At 37.5% G+C, this 20,999-nt stretch overlaps 1 protein-coding gene across 2 annotated transcripts in view; it reads right to left on the reverse strand.

Moving 5' to 3' along the window:
• Positions 1-7,414: 7,414 nt before the first annotated feature.
• The window catches only part of LOC135087641 (myosin-VIIa), a 40,153-nt gene continuing 26,568 nt past the window's right edge, over positions 7,415-20,999 (reverse strand). For both annotated transcript variants that reach the window (XM_063982379.1, XM_063982381.1), the window contains exons 6-14: positions 19,170-20,765; positions 18,864-19,091; positions 16,184-16,423; positions 15,533-15,697; positions 15,063-15,347; positions 12,498-14,969; positions 11,938-12,137; positions 11,261-11,528; positions 7,415-9,271 (exon numbers count right to left, since the gene is read on the reverse strand). In XM_063982379.1, the coding sequence (XP_063838449.1) occupies positions 9,065-9,271; positions 11,261-11,528; positions 11,938-12,137; positions 12,498-14,969; positions 15,063-15,347; positions 15,533-15,697; positions 16,184-16,423; positions 18,864-19,091; positions 19,170-20,765 (5,661 nt within the window). In that variant the 3' untranslated portion in view covers positions 7,415-9,064. The remainder of the gene's footprint in view (positions 9,272-11,260; positions 11,529-11,937; positions 12,138-12,497; positions 14,970-15,062; positions 15,348-15,532; positions 15,698-16,183; positions 16,424-18,863; positions 19,092-19,169; positions 20,766-20,999) is intronic.

Raw genomic sequence — 20,999 nt, forward strand, 5'->3', positions numbered from 1 at the left:
CCGAAACTACGACCGAAACCGAATGTGCATTCGGGAGTTTCATCGGTCATGTTTGGCGCGTAGAATGAGTGAATGAATCCGATCTGAGCCAATGTCGTGATTCGCTCGCTTGTTTGTTTGCTGTTAGTTTTGTTTTGTTGTGGTGGCGAGTTTTCGAGTGATTTATTTTGAATTTGGTAAGTTTTATCTCGTTTTATGTCGTTATAACATAAGAGCGGGTAGTAAACATAAAAAAAAATATTCAATATGACTGATCAAGTTTAATCTAATCTATAAATTTTTTTTTTGGTTCGCAAATGCTATACGTAAACAAACATTAGTTAGGTAGTTAGTAATGACTATAGTGCATTTCATGGTGATAATATTATGGATTCAGAGTTTCAAAGTTCATTTTAGTATTTATCACCAAGGTATCCAAGTGGCAAGTACAGTAGATACTAACTTACGTACTACCAATTTTGTTTTGAGAAATTATTAAGGTAAAAGACCCGACCATGGGACGGGTTATGTAGATGTCCTGAATATTGCGAGTAATTAAAAAAAATCTAGACTATAAATCCTTCTTTTTCTTTTTTTAATACATAATTTAATACCTTTTAGAGTAAAAAGGCGCTTTATAAGTTCCATTTTAATGCAATTTAAAGAGAAAACAATAGAGTCTGACTGATTATAATAACATTTTCTTTATTTTTCCCTCAAAATATGAGCTTTGTAAGGAAGTTTCGGTTTCGGTTTCGGTTTCGGCCGAAATAGACACCGTTGCCGAAATTCGTTTTCGGTTTCGGTTTCGGTCGTAAAACTAAGTTTCGGTCGGACACTAAATTTTTAAGTGGTTTGCTTTTTCTCAAGCAGAAGTCGAGTGTTATGAGGCTTATGAGAACGGTAATTTGTTTTTAGTCACGGCTTTGGCACGGTGCCGGTAGTCGCCGGCAGCGCCTCGGCACGGAGGCAATTAGGCAAAAATCTCACATTCTCACGATTCGCGCGAAGCGGATCTCATTGCCTTAAATATCATTGTCTAATTAAAAACGCGGGGGTCAAGTGTAATTAACTAATTATGAATCAGAGTTAATCGAGAAATCAGTGCTCTGTGGGAACGTCTTCAAAATGTCTTCACATGATAATAACAAGTGCTTCCCCCTACATACCGTTCCGCACTGCTGGGTTTGACCTCAGATAATTATCACAAGTTTATGCCGTCCGCCATTGTTCGGAGCTGAGATTTCAGAGTAATAAATGGGGTAAATATTTATGATATGTGCCTGGGAACCTGACGGTAGTTGGTTTTCGTATGTAGATTGATTCGTCTCTTGGGTTCCGATCGATTTGCAACGATGGGCGAGTTGAGGTGCAACGGCGACGAGGCGTGACGAGTTGGTATTGGAAGGATCGTGGGAGGTGTAATTTGCAGACATGCAATCAGTGACGCCCGCGTGGAGAGACGTAAGAGCTGAGAGCTAATTGCAGCCTCGGAGATGCGTCTAATCTCGGAAAATCGCATGAAAAACATCCGAGATCTAATGATACAGTTTCAAGCAATCATAGGACTTCCCTGTATCCTGTTTGTTGATGTCATTTCCGTATCTTAATTATCTTACATCAAGAATTAACCATTAATGAAGACATTTGAATAACAATTAAGACTTGATGTTGTGTTTTGAACTGTTTATAAGTGGTGTGGGAGTTTCTTTCCTTCTTATTTTTAGGACCAATCTGTCTGTAGAATGGCTCTTTATTCGTCAGATCTTTTACAATATAAGATTTCTACCCCAACTTTCATAATATTCTTCCATAACGATTCCATCTTGTTCTGTTTCATCGCCGCGGCGTCGTGGTATCGTTGTTATTTTTCGTAAAGTAAGTATGTAAGTAGAAGTTAGTAGTAGGTATTCCGGAAATATAAAACTGAAAAGTCATAAATGAAACATTATGCTGCTTTGCAAGCTTCTAATCTAATAATCAAGGATGGGACGTAAATGCATAGGCCATAATTACATGTCAAATCGAGGCGACTACTAGGCAATCTGTTGTTTAATAATTCATGTTTATTGATGAATCGATCTCCCTCTATTCCATACCCATTCCCCTCATTACAATTGTATTTCTAATATACAAATACGTATAAGTCCAAAGCCCTATTTCAAAGAGTTTGATCTTAACTGCTACGATTTAACGTATCAATTAACCAAAAATACACATCTCGTGTAATCTGATAAAAACAAAAAAGAGATACTACATATAACAGTAGATAATCACAGGTAGTGCAAGAAACACAAAAAAGAAGAAATGCAATGCGAATGCAATAGGTAGGTGCAACGACGAGTTTTCAGTATGCCAGCCAAGTAGAAGTCAAGGACAATAATAGGATCTGTAGGAATGCTACATTTAGATTTAGCCAACAAAACTACCGCGAGTCGAGCACGGACAACTTCGCGTCAGCGTCCCATGGAATCTTCAAGTCTTCGCAGAGGGGACAACAAAAATTGATGGAGCTGCAAATAATGGAACAGAAATGAAATGGTGATTTCCTAAATACATACGTTGGTAATTGGGCTCGTAATAAGTCTCTAAAACTTTTTTATGAGAGCAACGTGGGATATGTATGTAATGTATGCTCACCTTGCTTACCATCTGCCTAATTAATTAAAACTGGTCTCGTAGTTATGCTGGTTCGTCCTGTACTCTAATACAAGTTTTATTTTATTTGGTTCACAATCTGAATGTCTCGCTTTTTTAGTCTTCTACCGTATGGGTTGCGATCTTATTATTATGGGATATTACGAGATTAATAGGCAACTTACTAACATGGCTCAATCGCACCGAAATAATTTAGAATAATCACGTTGAAAACCTGTAACGTCCCAAAGAAAGGTAAAAAGTAAAGACACCTAAGAATCGCACTAGAACCTCTTAATGTCCGTACTACAAGAAAACGCCTTAAACTGTCAATAACAAGCAGGTTTAATTTCAATATTTAGAACAATCCTGAGACAGAATGAATGATTAAAGTTGAATCTAGCGTTAAGCAATTATTTGTAATATGTAGGTACTAGCTTAACGCCCGTATTCACAAACATTACTATGAGGTCTCACAGTGCGCGTGGACGCACAGGGTGACACATGAACCAATCACAGAGCTCTATTCAACGCTGTGCGTTCGATTTGCTGCTTCCCTTAAGCAAGCATCGTTTGTGAATACGGACGTAAGAGTCGAGAGAAACCAACTAATAACTGCACCACGGAGACGTTTGCAAACAATACTAACGCACCTATGCAGCTGAAGATTCACAATTTAGTGAACATGATATTCCTAAGTTTATTGGGAGAGTTAGAAGGCATTTGCAAGAAACAAACAAAGCAGGCAACTTAAAACAGGCAGGCTACATTTTTTATTCGTTTGTACTGCCACCTGAAAAAAATAATTTTAGTGCAATTAACAGAACTCGACTTATCGTATCCTATATTATAGGCCGCGCACACAGTTTTTAGGATTCTTGCACATACATTACGGCCGATTAATGGCAGCACTGAACAGCAATGTCTATAGCTCTATTTCTCGTTGTTAGAATAGTTATCTAAGTATTATGTTCTCAGTCCAATAAATTAGAATCAGTTTTAATTCAAATTCTTTCCAAGTTTGTAGGCTCTTTTCAGGGTCCTTAAACACGTTCCTAATAATAAAATAATCCTCAGCGTCGAGGTACTACGTACGTGCCTCGGCTTATGCTGAGCGAGGACCTGTTTGGTACAATTTTATTTTAATTTTAAGTTTTAATTTGTATTGTGTTGTGCCAAATAAACGTTTTTTTATTTTATTTATTATTTATTTATTTATAATAATATAACTAACCCTACCACCACATCGGGGCAACATATCTGCTGGTGCTGAAAAGAGCAAGGCAATTTAAATATGTATAATTTTAAACTCCACCATCTTTGCTTTCAGTTGTAAAATCAAGTTATTACTATAACCTTAAAGATCTTAATATCCTGTTATAAATCCACACCAGATTAACTCTCAGCGCAAACACCTCACGGATAGCGTGACTGCCTTCAATTATTTTTATCCATGACGTGCTAAAGAAAATTATGACGTGAAAACCTACAAGAATAGGACGTAACCATTCATTCATGATGCGACAAAAAGTGCTATTATTTCCATAAAAAGTTTCAGGATATCGCCGCATCCTGCTGCGAGGAAAATGAGGGGAAACCACTGATGATCGAACCGATGATAGTATCAGGTCTTCCAAAACAGTTATACCCGGAACAAATGTTGGTCATTTACCTGCACTAATTAAACTATGGAGCGATTAAATCTTAGTGGGGACTGTGAGAATGCTATGTGCACACAATTGAATCATTGTCTGCTTTTTTACATTCTGCTGGCTTGATATATGGAGCCAAGATATGCAGAGTGTGGGAAAAGTCGAGCGCGCTCGTGTTTTCCACCATGCCATCCCCGACCGTGGGAGCGTATGGCAGACACCCAATTTCAGTTTACCAATTAAAAATCATATCACGGCATTATTGTTCTACTCTAATTCAATCAGCTGCTTCTTTGATGATGAGTATGACGCTGGTCTCATCTTTTTGCAGACTCGGTATTCTCATTAATCTGACTGACTCTTATGACATTTGTTCCCTATGTATATCGGACTTGCCAATGGTTTTGGGTCTGGTTACATTTATTTTTAATATCTGGTTGCTATCTCCTTCAGACCTTTATGTAGAGTCTCGTAGTGGTGCCTGGACGATCAGTGTTTTGGATAGGAACCTCCTTGCACAACGCTGCCCATAGTTCGATTTGGAACTGGTGAAGTTTGAGTTACTTTACGAATTTTTCGATAACAAGCGCTTTTCACCCACCCAATCGTCATACATAATGTTTGTGAAAGGTCTACTCGTAGTAAGTAGTCAACTACCTACGTAGCAGAGCCATGCCACGTATCCCCTTTTTTTTACTAAGTTTATTATTGTTCAATTTATCCAGTTTCCGTACCCATATTTTCTGTAAAGCGAACATGTTAGTAATGTTTTGTGTTGCTGTTTTATCGTCTAACCCAGCAGCTAAAGTACGTTCATTTGAGATGAATAGCAGATGATTGTTGCATCAGCAATTATGTCTCTTGTGTGACGCAAACTGCTGCATAACCACACGGTAGTGTCTGAGGATTTGTGCTCGTATACCCTATTTTTATCTAGCAATTAGCATCGGTTATGTAAGAATTCGTAGCTACAGATTTTCGAAATTATATCATCTGTAGTTGCGAAAATTTTCAAGAAGAAAACATCTCGTGTGTTGTCTTTTCTATGTCATCCATACTGCACTGTCTGTTGGCAAGATTAAATTGAAAGGACAATAGTTATTTGAAACCATACCTATGTTGTATCAATACATAAATATTCCTACCCTAATCTTGCTTAACTGTGTAAGTATAAATTTCTTTGTTGGCTTCCTTTGCGAAGCTTTAATTGTTTCTATGATTTATTGTCCTACTAGCTTTCCGCCCGCGGCTTCGCCCGCGTGGAATTTTGTCTGTCACAGAAAAACTTTATCGCGCGCGTCCCTGTTTCAAAAACCGGGATAAAAACTATCCTATGTTCTTTCCCGGGACTCAAACTATCTCTATGCCAAATTTCATCAAAATCGGTTGCGAGGTTTAAGCGGGAAAGCGTAACAGACAGACAGACAGACAGACAGACAGACAGACAGACAGACAGACAGAGTTACTTTCGCATTTATAATATTAGTTGGGATAAATAGATTTAATGTCCAATCAAGTGAATGTTAAAAACGCAAGTAGATAGCTAGGTACTTATCAAGCAATGTTTTTAATTCCATTACAGGAAGACAATTTCTTTAATGACATCTTGATTGCCTGCTGCTATGCGGCCATTGTTTAGGTCACTTCGCTAATGGGACAGTACACGCTTATTTTGAGCAGCTTGTGACATAGCCTACTAGAGTTGAAAAACAGTAGAATGATCATTAAGAATAATAAGAATAACCGAGAGGTTCCGGCAGTGTAAACTCTACACTCTTAACGCTGGCCTGGTCCTATTCTGGTCGACACTCTAGCTAGAGTCTAGACCAAATCCTTCATTTCCCGCTGGTAAATTGGACAAAGTTGTGTTCTTATCGTGGAGACTAAATAACCTGATTTTAACTGATGATGAGAGATTACCAATCTAGTACCAGATGATAATGAGATTCTCCACAAAATGATTCAAATCTCAATCCGGTTCTCACAAATGTTAGCATTCTCGAATGGGTGGCTGAAATTGGTAGAGCCGAATGATGGAAAATGTTTGGTTAAGTAGACAAGTGCAGGAACAGTCACTGTGATGAACTCTCCTCACATTAGGTTCATTTTGGCGTTTGTCATGTTTGGTACATTTTTAATTTTATTATTATTGTAGGTATATCTCATATTCAAACGTTCAAAGAACAAATAAGTGGTTTTCAAAATGCAACATCATGAAATTTAATAAGTATACCTAAAGATACCGACCTGTTTAAGATAATTTGTAGAAGTCCATCCACGGGCCTCAGCATAATCTAAAAAACTTAAGTTGTTTGACATTTCTCGTTGGTGCTCGTCACCCAAAATTGCACACTTTAGGATGAGAAATCAGACACGAAATTGCTCTAAACACTCATATTCTTGATGTTAGATAAATGACTTCCTGCTGCTTGCTACAATAGAGGCATCATTATTCCTCGAGAATAGGCCCCGCCGTGGGAGTCTCTCACGACTTTATTACGGATATATATTTTTCTGTTTGTTATAATTAACAGTTTTTGTAATAGCTCGCTTTTACCTTAATTGTTCATGTGCCGTTATGTTGCTCAAAATTGCACGAAATTTTTGTCTTTTTGCGGTCGTTTGCATAATTTTCGTCTCAAGCATCCTTCGTGGCACTATCATGGTTGGATATTAGATCTGCTTTATACCATCAAGTTATCTTACGAAGTATGTCTTGATAAATTATATGTTTGTTAGTAGGTAGGTATGTAGGTAACTAATAATATGTGCAATCTAATCATAGGTTTAGGTCGTAGTTACATTAAAACGACGCGGCTCTGAACTTGATTTAATCTGAAACATAATGATTAGGTAAGGCTTTTGATTGGTTGAATTTAATATTTAGACTAATCACAGGAAAATCTATGTTTGAGATTGAATCAAGTTCAATAAACATCGTTTCGTTTTATAACGCAGGGTGAAGATAGCCTTAAGTCATCTGAAGTTCCCCACTGGGTAGTAACTACTGCTCTATTTCGCTCTTTCTACGATCCTGCGCTAATTCCCAGCTCCAAAGCCCCAGTCGTCAAAATGTACTTCTTCCCTGTAGATGTCCAAAGATTGTTAAAAATCGGTGTTTCAGGATTTGAAATAAAACGCTCAACTCATTGTGACTCATGTTTACAACCACTCACAAATGCAACTTTTGACTCTAAGCGAAAAAACAAAGATAATGTCTCCACTCATGGCATAACATAGACAATTTTACAGTTACCTAGTTAGTTAGTCCATTACCTATTAAATAAATACAATTCGCAGTATATCTACGTTAACAATAATAGATATTACATACCATTATGGTAATAATGAGTATAAAAATATGTCCTCTTCATGTAAAGACCTACATAGAGCCAACAATACAGTGATGTGCATAAGTCAGACGTTAAAAAAGTTATAAAGATTGAGCTTACCTGAGTAAATTTTCATAAAAATATATCTAAAAGCTATGTTTGCAAGACCTCAATCTTTTTACACGTCTAAATTATTTGTTGGTACTTTTTCAATTTCATTTCATTTTTATAATTTACTTCAAATAACGACTGACTTTGAATTTCACATTATTTTAAAATGCTGATTCTGAATAAGTATGCGAGTTAATTTCTATAATGTGTGTTATTATTTATTCTGTCTGCGGATGATATCTGATAATCTGAAGCGATAAGGCACTAATAAGGGAACAAGTAGCAATAATAACAGTTTATTTCGATTTAAATATAAACTTAACCGATCACCTAGAATATTAATAACAGATCTCCATTCATATCTAGTTAGTTATATCGGCATATGAAGTACTCTGCGGTGACATAGACGAAATCTATTTGAACGCAAAATACTTCGTGTGCCATTTAAATATATTTCTACTTAAAATAATATTTCATCAAAGATATACATAACACTAATTACTTTTGTAGATCTGTAATGCAGGATGTTTATGAACCTCAGAACTAAATTTTAATTAATTCGTTTACATGCAGAATTTAACGCGTTTGCATTATTTATATTGTACTTATATACTATGTTATATGTATTTAGGCTAACTGTTGATGCACTAATATTAGGTATGTATAACAACCATGTAAGTTAGTTTCTACAATAATGGACGGATAAAATAAATTACATTTATCGATGCTGGAGGACCTTAATACTTAAAAGGCGTGGTTGAAAATGTATAGGACATGCGTTGTGCATTTACTTCTATTTTTACACAATCAACATTATACAATGAACTTGCGGTGTACAGTCTAAACGCAAGATTGCTTGTTGTAAGTCCGGGAATGCACTGGGTAGGTACTTTTTTTTTTCAGATAAATTACACTGCCAGCAGAATAGTTAGAAAATCGCTGAAAGTGTGTTTTAATATCATAATAGTATACTGAAAATTAAGGATTCAACACTAGACTTTAGAGTTACATGACAAATAACTACGGTGAAAACAGGCCTATGGTTTGTTTACGAGTAAATCTTTTCCATGTGTCTTCAAAATGTTTGAATCCAGAAGCGCCAGTTTATCCCAGTGCCTATTTACCATATTATGGATACGTTTTCTGTGGCAGTTCTCGCCAAAACCTTACAGTTTCAAATAAATTCATGCCATAATCTTCCTGATTGCTAATCAGCATTTCTCAAAAACTTATAAAACTTACATCGGTCATTAACTCACGAGCCCGCATGAGATTTTATTCCTTCGTCTCACTCGCACGACCATTCAATGTGTTCCAATTTAATTCATTTCGACTCGTGAGCTAGAGCTGTTTCTACTTGACGCGCACCGACCTTTGCTTGTTCATGTTGGTCAGCATAAGCGAGATGTAGGATGTCAGGAGGTCATCCATCTTGTATCCGAGGGACGTCTCGCACAGAAGCTTGGAGCCTCGCACCAGGTTGCCGATCGTCATGTGGAAGTACGTGTTGCCTGATGACCAGTTGGATATCCTGGTGAACGGGTGCGTGACCAGGATGTCCTTGAAGAGAGAGAAATTCTTATTTAAGAAACTTTTTTCGATAGTATTTGGGACATCATTATGCTAATAAGTTATTAGATGCTATCTTTATTGCTAAATACAGCTAATATTCATTGTCCATTTTAATTGAATTAGTATTCAGTTCTTTAGAATTGTAAAAACGTTCAAGTTTGTAGCATATAATTTTGTAATAATTACAAGTGCGTTAGTAGGCAGTAACTACAATCATATAAACTATACTACCTACTAATTAATAGAATTATAACGCAAGCAGTTAATCAACATCTTCATAATTACTGGTTTAATTGATATATTGAAAACCAATGATATTATATAAAAACAAAAGCAGATATGTTATAAGCGCTCGCGCTGTGAATACTCAAATACGTCCCAATTGGGACGTCTTGTGTTTAGTCTTCGTGTGGCCTGCGTCGTGCGCAATCGCGTGTACCACACCGTAAGTTCCTGTGTTCTTACCAAAATAAATAAAAAATGCCATCGTGTGTGTTTCGAAAGTGTACCAATTATGACTCTAAAGTAAACAAAATACAAGGGATCTCTTACCACATGTGATTATGCAAAATTATTTAGTATTTATATTTTCAATTATTTATGCAAACAATCAAGACGCCATGCGCCATGTTCAAGTTAAGAAAGAGAAAGCGATCTTGTTTTGACGTTAGAGCGATATGGATGCGTGCGCTGCGGACATAGATTAGTTAGTGCAAAATCGTTAAAACTATAGCTATCTCTTTCATTTGCGTGCTATTTCGTATCTTTTGTTTCACTTATCAGTTACATTTGTCAATGTGTGCAATTTGGAATAGCTCGGCACGGATTAAAATCGTAATTTCTATGAACGTAACATATCTATAGTTCTTTTATATCATTGTTGAAAACTGAATGACTTATCAGTTCTCCAAATGATAATTGTGTTGTGATGTCGTGACTCGTGACTATAAAGCATGGATGTGAGTTAATCAGATTTTAAAGCTTGATAAATCAAAAGTTTCCTTTTTTACGGGGACTAAGATTGATTTAATACGAAATCCGATATAAAACATTAAATGACAAAAAGTCACTAACAATAAGTATCCCATTGATGATTTACGGCAACTCATTCCTAGTTACGTTATACCTATTTAAATTGCCTACTTTTGTCTATAGATTTATTTGAAAATCTCTTAAAATGTTAGCAGTCTTCAACGTTAAATTAACAACCTAATTAATAAATCAAAAACATTAACTGAAAGTACTCAAAACAAACTTTTTTTTGGAACATGAGGTAGGTAATTATCATGCTTCAATGTCCAATTTAAAAAAAGTAGATGTAGATCAAAATTACTTCAACAATTTAGTCGTGAAAACATAACATAGAACAAGTTAAAAATGTACGAATACACTGGTCATCACAAAAATCGGCCCACCTGCGTTTTACAGGAAAACTCGTTTCTACTGACACAATCATGGTGCCCCAACAATATTGGTGTTATTTGAAAGCCCAATAAATATCCTTAAATAAAAACACATTTAATTTCCTAATAAACGATTAACATATACAATAAATATGACTTGAAAAACTTGAAAAAAGACCTCACTTTGGGCTCACCTCTGGGATCAATTAGACCAATTTTTATGGTTATAAAACCAAATAATGATCTCACGTGTCCTCTTTAACAGATGGATAGATAGCGATTAATCCCAACTTAACAGTTTTATAGCCATAAAAGTTGGCTCAAGTGTAACTACCTATTTTTTGAAGAAGTGACTCTGGATTCTTCTACAGACACATTTTTGGGGTAAAAACCTTTCCTTTAATGAAATGAAGTTTAGAACTAGGTTTTTAAATGGTAATATAGTATAGTAATATTGGTTGGAAGTGGGGGATCCATACGTTTGAAAGTGCTTGTCGCGGGTGGGTCGATTTTTATGATGACCAGTGTAGATTGCTGATCAGAAAAACTTATCTAGGTATTTATCTCCACCTACCTTGCTTTGTGGGTGTATCAAGCTGACGCCATGCTTATTGATGGCTATCAGCAGAAGCTCAGGGTAGTTTGGTTCCGTAGTCTGCTTGACTTCGAAGAACGCAGAGCCGAAGGTGGGCCACCGGTAGATGACCTTGAGGAACGTGATCTTGGCGTCTTCGGGCGTCATGCCGGCGTCCTGGTTGTAGGAAGCTACTATTGCTCGCTTCCAGTCTGCGGAACTTTGCAGCTTGATGAGGTCCGCTGGGATGAGCTCGCGGAGCATTTGGCTGGAATATTCATTTGTTTATTATTCTTGATTGCTCATTTAAACTGCGACTGAATTTAATACGTAGGTACATTATACATCCTTTGTATTCTTCGCCAAACTTGCTAATTATACGTAAAACTGTGCTTAAATTTCAGGTTCAACAAGACTTGTAACGCTCCGCAGAACCTTGGAAATTTTTAAGCAGTTTTTTAGCTAATAATAATGCCAAAAACAAGAGAAAATGCCGCAAACAGGAGAAAAGTGATGAAGCCTCTTCGTAGTGGTAAGTAAGAACTTTTTTTAATGTTGCTGCTGACAACGCCACTCTTGTAGCGGAATTCTGGGCTGACACTGGGTAGGTTTGTTGTCGACACGATAAGAAGTAGAAGAATGGTTGTCCTAAAATGTGATTTGAAAGAAACACTCACGGTATTGCTTGCAGCTCCTGCTTATTGTCCCCAAACCGCGCTCGGTAGGCGAGGGCGGCCAACCGCGCCGCTTCCTCGCGCCCGCAGCGATGGTACCCGCGAAGAAGCTTGGGCAATTCTTGGTGGAAGTGGAAGATGACGTCAGCCGCGCGGTCCTTGCCCGGGACGGTATTCGTCCAGAGCTTCTTCATGAAGAACACCTTTGGAGCATGGACGAGGTAAGTCACTACATATTATAAAACAAAGTTGCTTTCCTGTCTGTCCCTATGTATGCATCTTTTAAAAGTACGCAACGGATTTCGAAGCGTTTTTTTTAAATAGAGTGAGTGAGGTTTTTAAGTACAATAAATTGTACCTGTGCAAAGCAGGGGGGGGGGGGTCGCTAGTAAAGTTATAAAGTTTAGCTAATCGTATCATTGCTTAGTACTTGTTTTGGATTTGAATACATAACCTGATTCAGTCCAGAATAAAGACATAACAATTTCATAAAGTAATAACGTTACATTAGACAATTTCTTCCAAGTTCAACATCGGCTAAAAAAAAATATGTTTCAAAATACCTGGTAAGTGAATTGTGGTGTGATGCCATCACGCGTCGGTCGCGCCTTTTTGATCCAATCCGTGAGGTGCCGAACGAAGTCGAAGAAGAAGTCGCCTTCGGGCACCGAGATCACCTTATCAGCTATCTTAACAAACAAACTAAAGCCTTCACTAGATCTGAGATTCAGTCTCTGCGCGATGTTTTGGCAGAAGTCCTTCGCTCTTGTCGACGAGTCCACTTCAAAAGCCTCGTCCGTGTCATCAGGGAAATACACCTTGTGGAAGATTTGAGTCGTCTTATGCTGAATAGCTTCTACTTCAACCTGATGCGGAGGGTATTTTCTTTGGCCGTTCCTTAAAGTTTTCTGGAGTCTTTGGAGTGAGTCTTGAGCAATTGGATACCTTCTAGTTCGCAAGAACAATGTTAATTCTCTAAGTAAACCTTGGCTACACGCAAATAATCCTGTCGCTAACCACATCAGCTCCCAACCCCTCTCTTCCGACATTCTGTTTCTATTGTCAGTGAGCTGCTTCATCACTTGACAGTATATTTCGTCTCTCAATATTTCATGTTTCAGTGGTCCGTCGAAGATGTGGTCAGTATATTCATTGCCTATACGCGGTCGTTTAGATGGGAGGTCTCCCATGTATTTCAATATAGCAGTGAACGCAAAACATGCCTCTTCAGCCAGTTCTTCTTTAGCTTGCAACTTCTTCAATAGAGGCAATTTAATTGGTTCCCTAGAATGTCTCCATAATTCTTCAGCTCCTCCTCGCTTGGCTGTAGACAATGTGAGAGTTTTGGAAACAGTGCGCTTTGGTGGTAATCTAAAGTGGTCCATGGCATATTCCAATAATGTATGAGGTTTGTCTCTAGTCTCAGTACCATTAAGTGTACTACTTGTTGGTATGCGACGACCATGCTGTGCACCCTCTTGACAAAATAATGATAGAATATCTGGAGGAGGTTTTGTCAAAGCTGGTAAAACATAAACTGTTTCTGCAGGGAAGTCTCCTCTTTCCATAGATCGCTCACATCGGCCAATACACCAACCATTATTAAGCACTGATTCACCTGTGCTGTCTTCTTCTAAAATTATCAGATCACCTTTTTGGAATGTCAGGAAGCTGGAACCTTCACCAGGAGCCTTGTAGTCTTGTAAAGCTATCACGAATTTGGACCTCTTCTTCAATCCTTCCAAAAAGTAAACTACGAGGTCTCTTATATCTTCAGCATTAGGACTTTGGAAAGTGAATTCCTCTCCACGAACCGTTGCCAGACTAAACGTTTGAGTAAATACTTTGTTTGTTTTCTGACTGGAAACTGTTGTAATTTCTGGGAATGATAATTCTAACAACACTTGTTCTTGGTCATCTACAACATAAACCCCCGTCCAATTTACTGCAATGATTACATCATTTTTCGGCAAATTAGGACCCGAATTTCTGTAGGCTTCATAAAATCTTGAGAATAATAAGGGCCATTTGAATTTAGCATAGCTGACGACGTCCTCTTTGACCCTATATGCGGGCACCTTTTCTTTTACATAGTAGCTCTTTTTATAAGCTTGCACAACTAAAGCTCCCCAACGGTCAACTGCTTTTTCTACTCCAGTCAAACAATAGTCTGGTATGTAGTTTGGCAGCAAAGTGTATAGGCGTTCTGTGTTCATGTCTTGCCCATATTCAATATAATATTGTTGAGCTGCGATCATAGCTAAATCTTCTTCTTTGTCACAGCGATATTCACCAAATTTAACGCCTCTAACTACTTGTTGGTAAATCAAATTAGTAGCAACTTGATCCTCAGTAGGATCATGCCATGGAGCAAATATTTCTTTTCTAAAGAATAATCTCCACGGAGCGTTTCTTTCTTGTGCTCCCTGTTCTTTTGCATATTGTTCACACTGTGATATTGCATCCATTACGTGATCACCTCCACTTCCAAGTGAACTAACTTTGTCAAACAAAGCAATGTATAGTGAAAAGCCGAACTGATCACGTAGGCCAATTTTGTCAGATAACTGATTGCATAATTCTCTTGCTGTTGTTGCTGAGTCAGCAAGTAATGTCTTTGTATTACCATCCATAAATGTTATGGGTAACATTATAGGCTTCTTTGATTTTGTTGCTTGAAGCTCTAACCAAGATGGTGGTTGATTTCTAGTTCCATTATTGAAAGTTCTCTTCAGGCGATCTTCACAATACGGAGCATAACCAGGAGGTCCTTCCCTGATGAAAGCTCTTAGATAATTCACAAACTTTTCGCTAGGAGCAAAACAACCAACACACAATGACAGCAATATCCATCCTCTGGCATGTGATGATTTCGACGGATTGTTGGTCAGTTGCTTGCAAATCTGACAGTAAATTTCATCTCTTAATTCAGCTCGGAGGATACCGTGGCCAATGATGAAATGGAGTTTTTCCAAATTAGAAGTTGGACGTGACTCCAGCCAGGACTGATAGCTATCTGCTGTGTACTCTTCGTCCTGAAAAGATACGGGCATATTTTTACAAGGTACTTGCATTATCAGTTAAACAACTATAGTTAAAGACTAAAGCAAATTGAGATTATAACTGACCTGTAATTTTCTTCTGACGTCTTCTCCAAGCTTGTTCTTGCGCTTAAGTGTCAGCGACACGAGCTTGTGTCTGATGGATCTTGGCTTTTGTTTATTCAGATAAGCGTCAGGGTCCACCCCCATCAATTGCGCTTCTTGGAACTCTTTGGATCTGATGAAGTTCCTACCAAGCGTGGCGGTAACTTTGGACATAACTGACGTGTTATCTCTGTCCATGGTGTGGTAACGTGGCTCAGGAAGATCTCCAGTGAACCGCAGAATGGTTACCCATAAAGCTTGTGCCGCCTGCAACACAATGGCATTCCTTATATTGGAAATTAAATACAAAATAACATTTCGATAACTTAATCAAAACGCTTGCATCAAAGATTATCATAATAGATACTGAAGTAGGTACGTAGTTATTTTTAAAAAACAAAAAACTTTCTAGAACGTTTCTAAGTACAATATCAAAGGTTTTGTGTTCTTACCAACTGATCGCCTTGTGTGTGCAAAGGCAACAGCGGGTGTTTGAGTGGTTTTCTGGAATATTGATGAGTGACATTCCCTTGGAAATAAGTAGCAGCAAACTTTTGGAACTTGAATTCGGAGAGATCTTCCTCGTCTTCCGACGTTGTCTGCATCGGTGTCACCATCTGGGAAACGGTTATTGAATTACTAAAATTAATAAATCACACCAATTAAAATTGTTTAAAGTGAAATCGACTGTCTGTCATATATCAAATTATCATCAATTTTCAACAAAGGCTTACGATGTGAATGAACTGTAAAAATGGATTTTGCGTCACAATATTTTTATATTTTTCAATCTTCAATCCGAGTATGTACTCGTAGCTATATCTACAACAATAACTTTGCATGATTGACCTACTTAGCATGCATTTTATGGATTGCGATGACATGTTATTCAACTTACATCGCAACTAAACCGTTTTGCCATTTTCATTCTTGCTAGGCAAAAATTTATCAGGATTCTCGATCGTGTCCATACTAACGATTTTAGATTTTCACAAAGTTGGTAAAGTAAACTAGCTTCTATAAGGCACTGAATGCTGACATCTCCCGGTCTTACTCTGTATTAGCTTTTTCATCAGAATCGCTGTCATCTATGATGCCCTTACCTCTTGTTGATCGGCTCGCGGCTGCGGTAAATCGCTAAACACCGACGTGTCCTTCGGCGCCGGTGCCTCGCTACTGGAGTCCGGTAGGAAGTCAAACATGGCTTCCACCAGCTTGCTGTCATCCACCGGCTCGTCCTGCTTCCGAGCCGCTTCCTGCAGCAGAGTCCTCTTGGCTTCTAACTGCCGCTTCTCTTCAAGGGCCAACTCGGCTTCGCGCCGCTCTAGTTCATACATACGCTCCTGCAAGAAATGTTGCTAGTTAGATAATAATATGGTAATTTGTCGCGTTGAGAAACGCTCTGGTAGGGTTGGGCTGTAATTAGAGTTAATAGACATTGTGGAGAAACAGTTGCTAGCCAATTGATCAGTTACAAAACTACAATGTAAAAACTAATCAATCGTAAATCACAACATCTTATAATGACGCAAAATGAATTAAGTTTCACACAGATTTTACACTGATCACTAACATAATACAAATATTCGTTCACATGGTAGTGAACACCGTGGTGCCACGTTTTCATCATCACTGCACTCCTAGTAACACGTCCAGTAAGTATTAAGGGTCCTAGCGTATTACATCCTTGCAGCGGGTTACGAAGCGACGCGGCTGGACTGCGCGCGAGTTGCATAAGTTGCATGCTTGATTGACTGACAACAGCACAATACGTTACTTCATTTGAAATATTTATCAAACCGGTAATTATTCACGCCAAATGTGGTGCAAACAATATTACGCGTAAAAAAGAAATGTATTTCTAATTTGCGGTTTGTGCACGTCTATAAATTTAAGTGAAACTATGTCGACGATATAACTCTACCGATTTCGTAGATTTCTCTAAATATCAATTAATTGACTATTTCTTAAATACATAGTAATTTTTTTTCTATGATTAAAGTTAAGAAAAATTGGTTTACCTACCTTATAGCACCCGAATTAGTAACCCTTTAGGGTATCTAAATAAAAAACTGAACTGAACAAAGCATTTTTCATGATACTGACAATACACAAGTCACTCTCGATGTTAGTGCTTTCAACACTAAAAACATTCTACGACATTTGAAGAAATTCATTAGGTGATAATGATCTTAGATAACAATAAACTCTCTGATTTAATTATCATTGATTTACTGATTGATTTTGGCAGTAACAAGGACTGATTGGCGATAAGTTATTATTTTTGAATATTGGAATTGGCCCAATCAAACCTGATTGCACGAAATAATAAATAAGTCAGCAGCTAGTAGCAACGTACTGAGACTCAATCAATCAATATTTAATTATTTAGACAGAGATTTTTTTTAATTTCGTCTATTCTTTGATAAACTCAATAACTAATTTGATTACACGAATAACGTCACTGACTATACGAGTAAACAAAGAATCTCAGCAATAATCCAGGTGCACGTTTAGCCTGCATCACTAGCTTTCAGTAATTTGAGATATTACGTATAAAAATCTGTAAAATAAACTAAATTTTTCGATATCCTCATTTGTTTGTACTATGATCCTTCTTTTCAATTGCTCTTGGCTTTTGGTACAGTAAACAAAAATCGTACATCGAAATCGAACTGACTGAACCATGAAACCCTAGTTTCTTCGTTGTTCGATTTATTTTTAAGCCTAAATAGTATAAATGAGAACTTTTCTGAAATGTTTTCGAAGTGACTTAACTTTTCTGTTAAAGAAAAGAAGGTTGTTTATAATAAAAACAACTAATATAGGAAAGTATTATTATGTAATACGGAAACAGGCGAGCTAATCATATCAAATTTTAAATAGTGGGTTTCTTTGTTCTTACTAAGTGCAGATAAGAAGTACTTAATGTAAGATTTACGCAGATAAACGTGTAAATAGCCTATAAAGAATATTAACGATTGTTAATTTTATCATCTATTGTTTTTAATCAAGTTTATATTATTTTCACTAACCACCACCTTCTGAAAAGGAATACCTTTCATTATGTAATTTATTTTAACTTTAACAGTATAGATTGTAATATTATTACGATGAATACTTCATAAATGTACAAAATGATAATACATTTTTCACGTTCGTAAATATATTTTTTCATAGGTATTATTTATTAGTAAGTATGTACCGATTTAGTTGATATGTAGACTACCCATACTTACAGATATATCGACGTGTGTGGTTCAATGATAATGTTTATTTTTGTTTCATGTTCAAAATTATGTCACTTCAAAATCCATTTGATCAATTGATAACGTGTTATCACTAAGATCATTATCGTAGATCTATTACTAGATAATTTTATTACAATGTTTTTTAATTGCTAGACCACTTCCCTAAGATACCTTGTCGTGCTGAATCACACACTATTATCTAAATTGTTAACGTGTTTTATAAGTTATTAGGAAATTCTAAATTCTATTTTAAGGCTTCAGAAAAGCTAAGCATCTAGACGTAGTATGCGAACCGCACAACAAGAATTGAATAAAACTTCCAAATTGTCCTATCTAATCTGAATTATCCTATGTATGTACTGTAGGTGACTTTGTTGGTGTAATAAATAAAATAAAATAAGAGTTCGCCAAAATTGTGTTGATCAATTTTTATGACATCTATGTAGCTCTACCTAATGTTATACTTACCTTAGTTTGGAACTAGAAGGCACAGCGTGAAAACATGTCCAGGGATATTGATTTATTGACTCACCCTATAGTTCTGCTCTGCGATCTCCTTGGCGCGCGTGTTGCCCTGGTGCTGCAGGCGCTGCTCCTCTTGGCGGCGCAGGCGCAGCGCCTCGGTGTGCGCCAGCGCGTCCTGCTTCATGCGCCGGTAGCGACGCATAGCGATCAGCCGCCGCACGTGGCTTTGAATCTTTACGATCGCCCACATCTTGTGCCCGTACGAACGGCGGACGAGGTAACCGCGAGCTGCCGCCTAGATTCGCAAAACAAATATTTTTAACGCAATCTATCGATTTTGTAATGTATCTATTTTAAATACGGTTACACATACCTGCAAGGAAACGATGTGCCCGCGCAAATGCCTGAAGCGATGAGCCAAAACTCGGGCTCGAATCAAAGCCTGCAACCGTGCGTATCCTACTTTCATTTTATTGTACCGGATTCGCTGCAATTTTCCTCGCCAGTGACGCTGAATTAAAATTGCAGCCGCCCTCATCTTCAAGAATCTTCTGCGGTAGACCCAACCTCTGATTGACCTTTGCAGGATCAATATTTTCCTAGTTAGTACGCGGTCTCTCTCTTGTTCGAGGAACAAATCGTGTGCGTCTTTCAAAAACACTTTTGTGTGTCCCAACTGATAATCTGATTTACCCAAAACGGTGGCGCAGATTTTGGCAGTAGCGGCTCTACAGTCAGTTTTATGTGCAGGAGGAACACCAGAAATCAAAAATCTGTATCTTTCAACGAACTCTTTAAAGCTATGCCGAATTGGATATCCTGCCCTTCTAATTCTTATTGTCTCCATCATTCCTGAGTACCTGAGCTGCCTGCAGCAAAGGCCTCGATCAAACATCATGGGTTTCTTGAATTCATTTGGTTTAATGCAACGTATGAAGAACGGCTGACATGTTCCTAACGTCCTCATAAGCAGGTCTAATGACTTCTTGAATTGTGTAGAAAGAGTCGGTGTTCGCTTTCGAGTTTCCGAGCCCATTGTGATGTCTCCTTGGAAAATTTGCTGTAGGAACTTGTTTGTCGATATGTGTATCAGTTGTAGTAAATCTGCACTAAACGTGTCACGGTTTTTCTCAAGGAATCCTCGAGTATCATAGAATACAATACCAGCAAAATGGTTCAATCCGAAACTTGTGTTTATATCAGATTTTGGTTTGAGGTAGTTTCTGTGAAGACCGTGTGTTTTGTGTAATTTTGCCAACATAGTTTGATCAGTCCCTTTGGGGAACTTTGATTCCTCGTCTATTAAAGCCATAATGTTGAGTTGTTTTAATGCAATTAAATCTAAGGCATCTTGGTTGTCAACGAATTCTATATGTTGCCAATTGATCCCTTCATGATTATATTCCTCCTGTTCTAATTTGAAAATATGTCTAACAAAAAATTGTTGCAAGTTCTCATTTGCAAAGTTTATACAGAACTGTTCAAAACTGTTGTGATCGAAGTTTTCAAATCCGAATATGTCTAAAACTCCGATTGCTGTTCGCATCGTTGACTTAGGTTTGTAAATAGCAGCATTTATTTTCCTGACTATGGTCACAAAGAGCCGTCCATAGATTCCTTTCACAAAGGCGTCTCGGATATCGACTGATTGCTCTCTACTCAAAGTAGATACAACGGTCTCTCCATGAGCAAACAATGTTTTTCTCGTCAGAGCACCGATCAGTGATTGAGTGGGAACTCCTAGAAGGCTAGCAACGCGTCTAACGTTTGCTTGCTCTACAATTTCAGTAGCGTCTAAGTTGTCAACAACTGTTGCTTCATACTTGATGTTTCCACAATGTAGTACAGCTGCCAGCAATTTCAATATTTCCCATATTTCTGCTTCAGTGAAGAGCAGCACTTTCATGGCTGATCGAATGTCTTGGAACTCTGCAGCATCGTCTCTACCTTCACACGTGAAACTTCCACCCTGTAACATTATTAAAGCTTTGCTTACAAATCACAATCAGCTTATTGCTTGATAATTTATGATCTACTCGTAAATACTTGATAATACACACTATATTCAAATTAAGCTGATATTTTTATTTCACAGAAAGTTCAGCTACGTCATTTTAAGACGATATGATTTATTAGATTAGATATATCCCAATCTGTATTAGTAGTAAGACGAAATAAAATTATTATGATCAAATATAAAACT

The sequence above is a fragment of the Ostrinia nubilalis genome, chromosome 3, assembly GCF_963855985.1.
Source record: "Ostrinia nubilalis chromosome 3, ilOstNubi1.1, whole genome shotgun sequence".
NCBI lineage: Eukaryota > Metazoa > Arthropoda > Insecta > Lepidoptera > Crambidae > Ostrinia > Ostrinia nubilalis.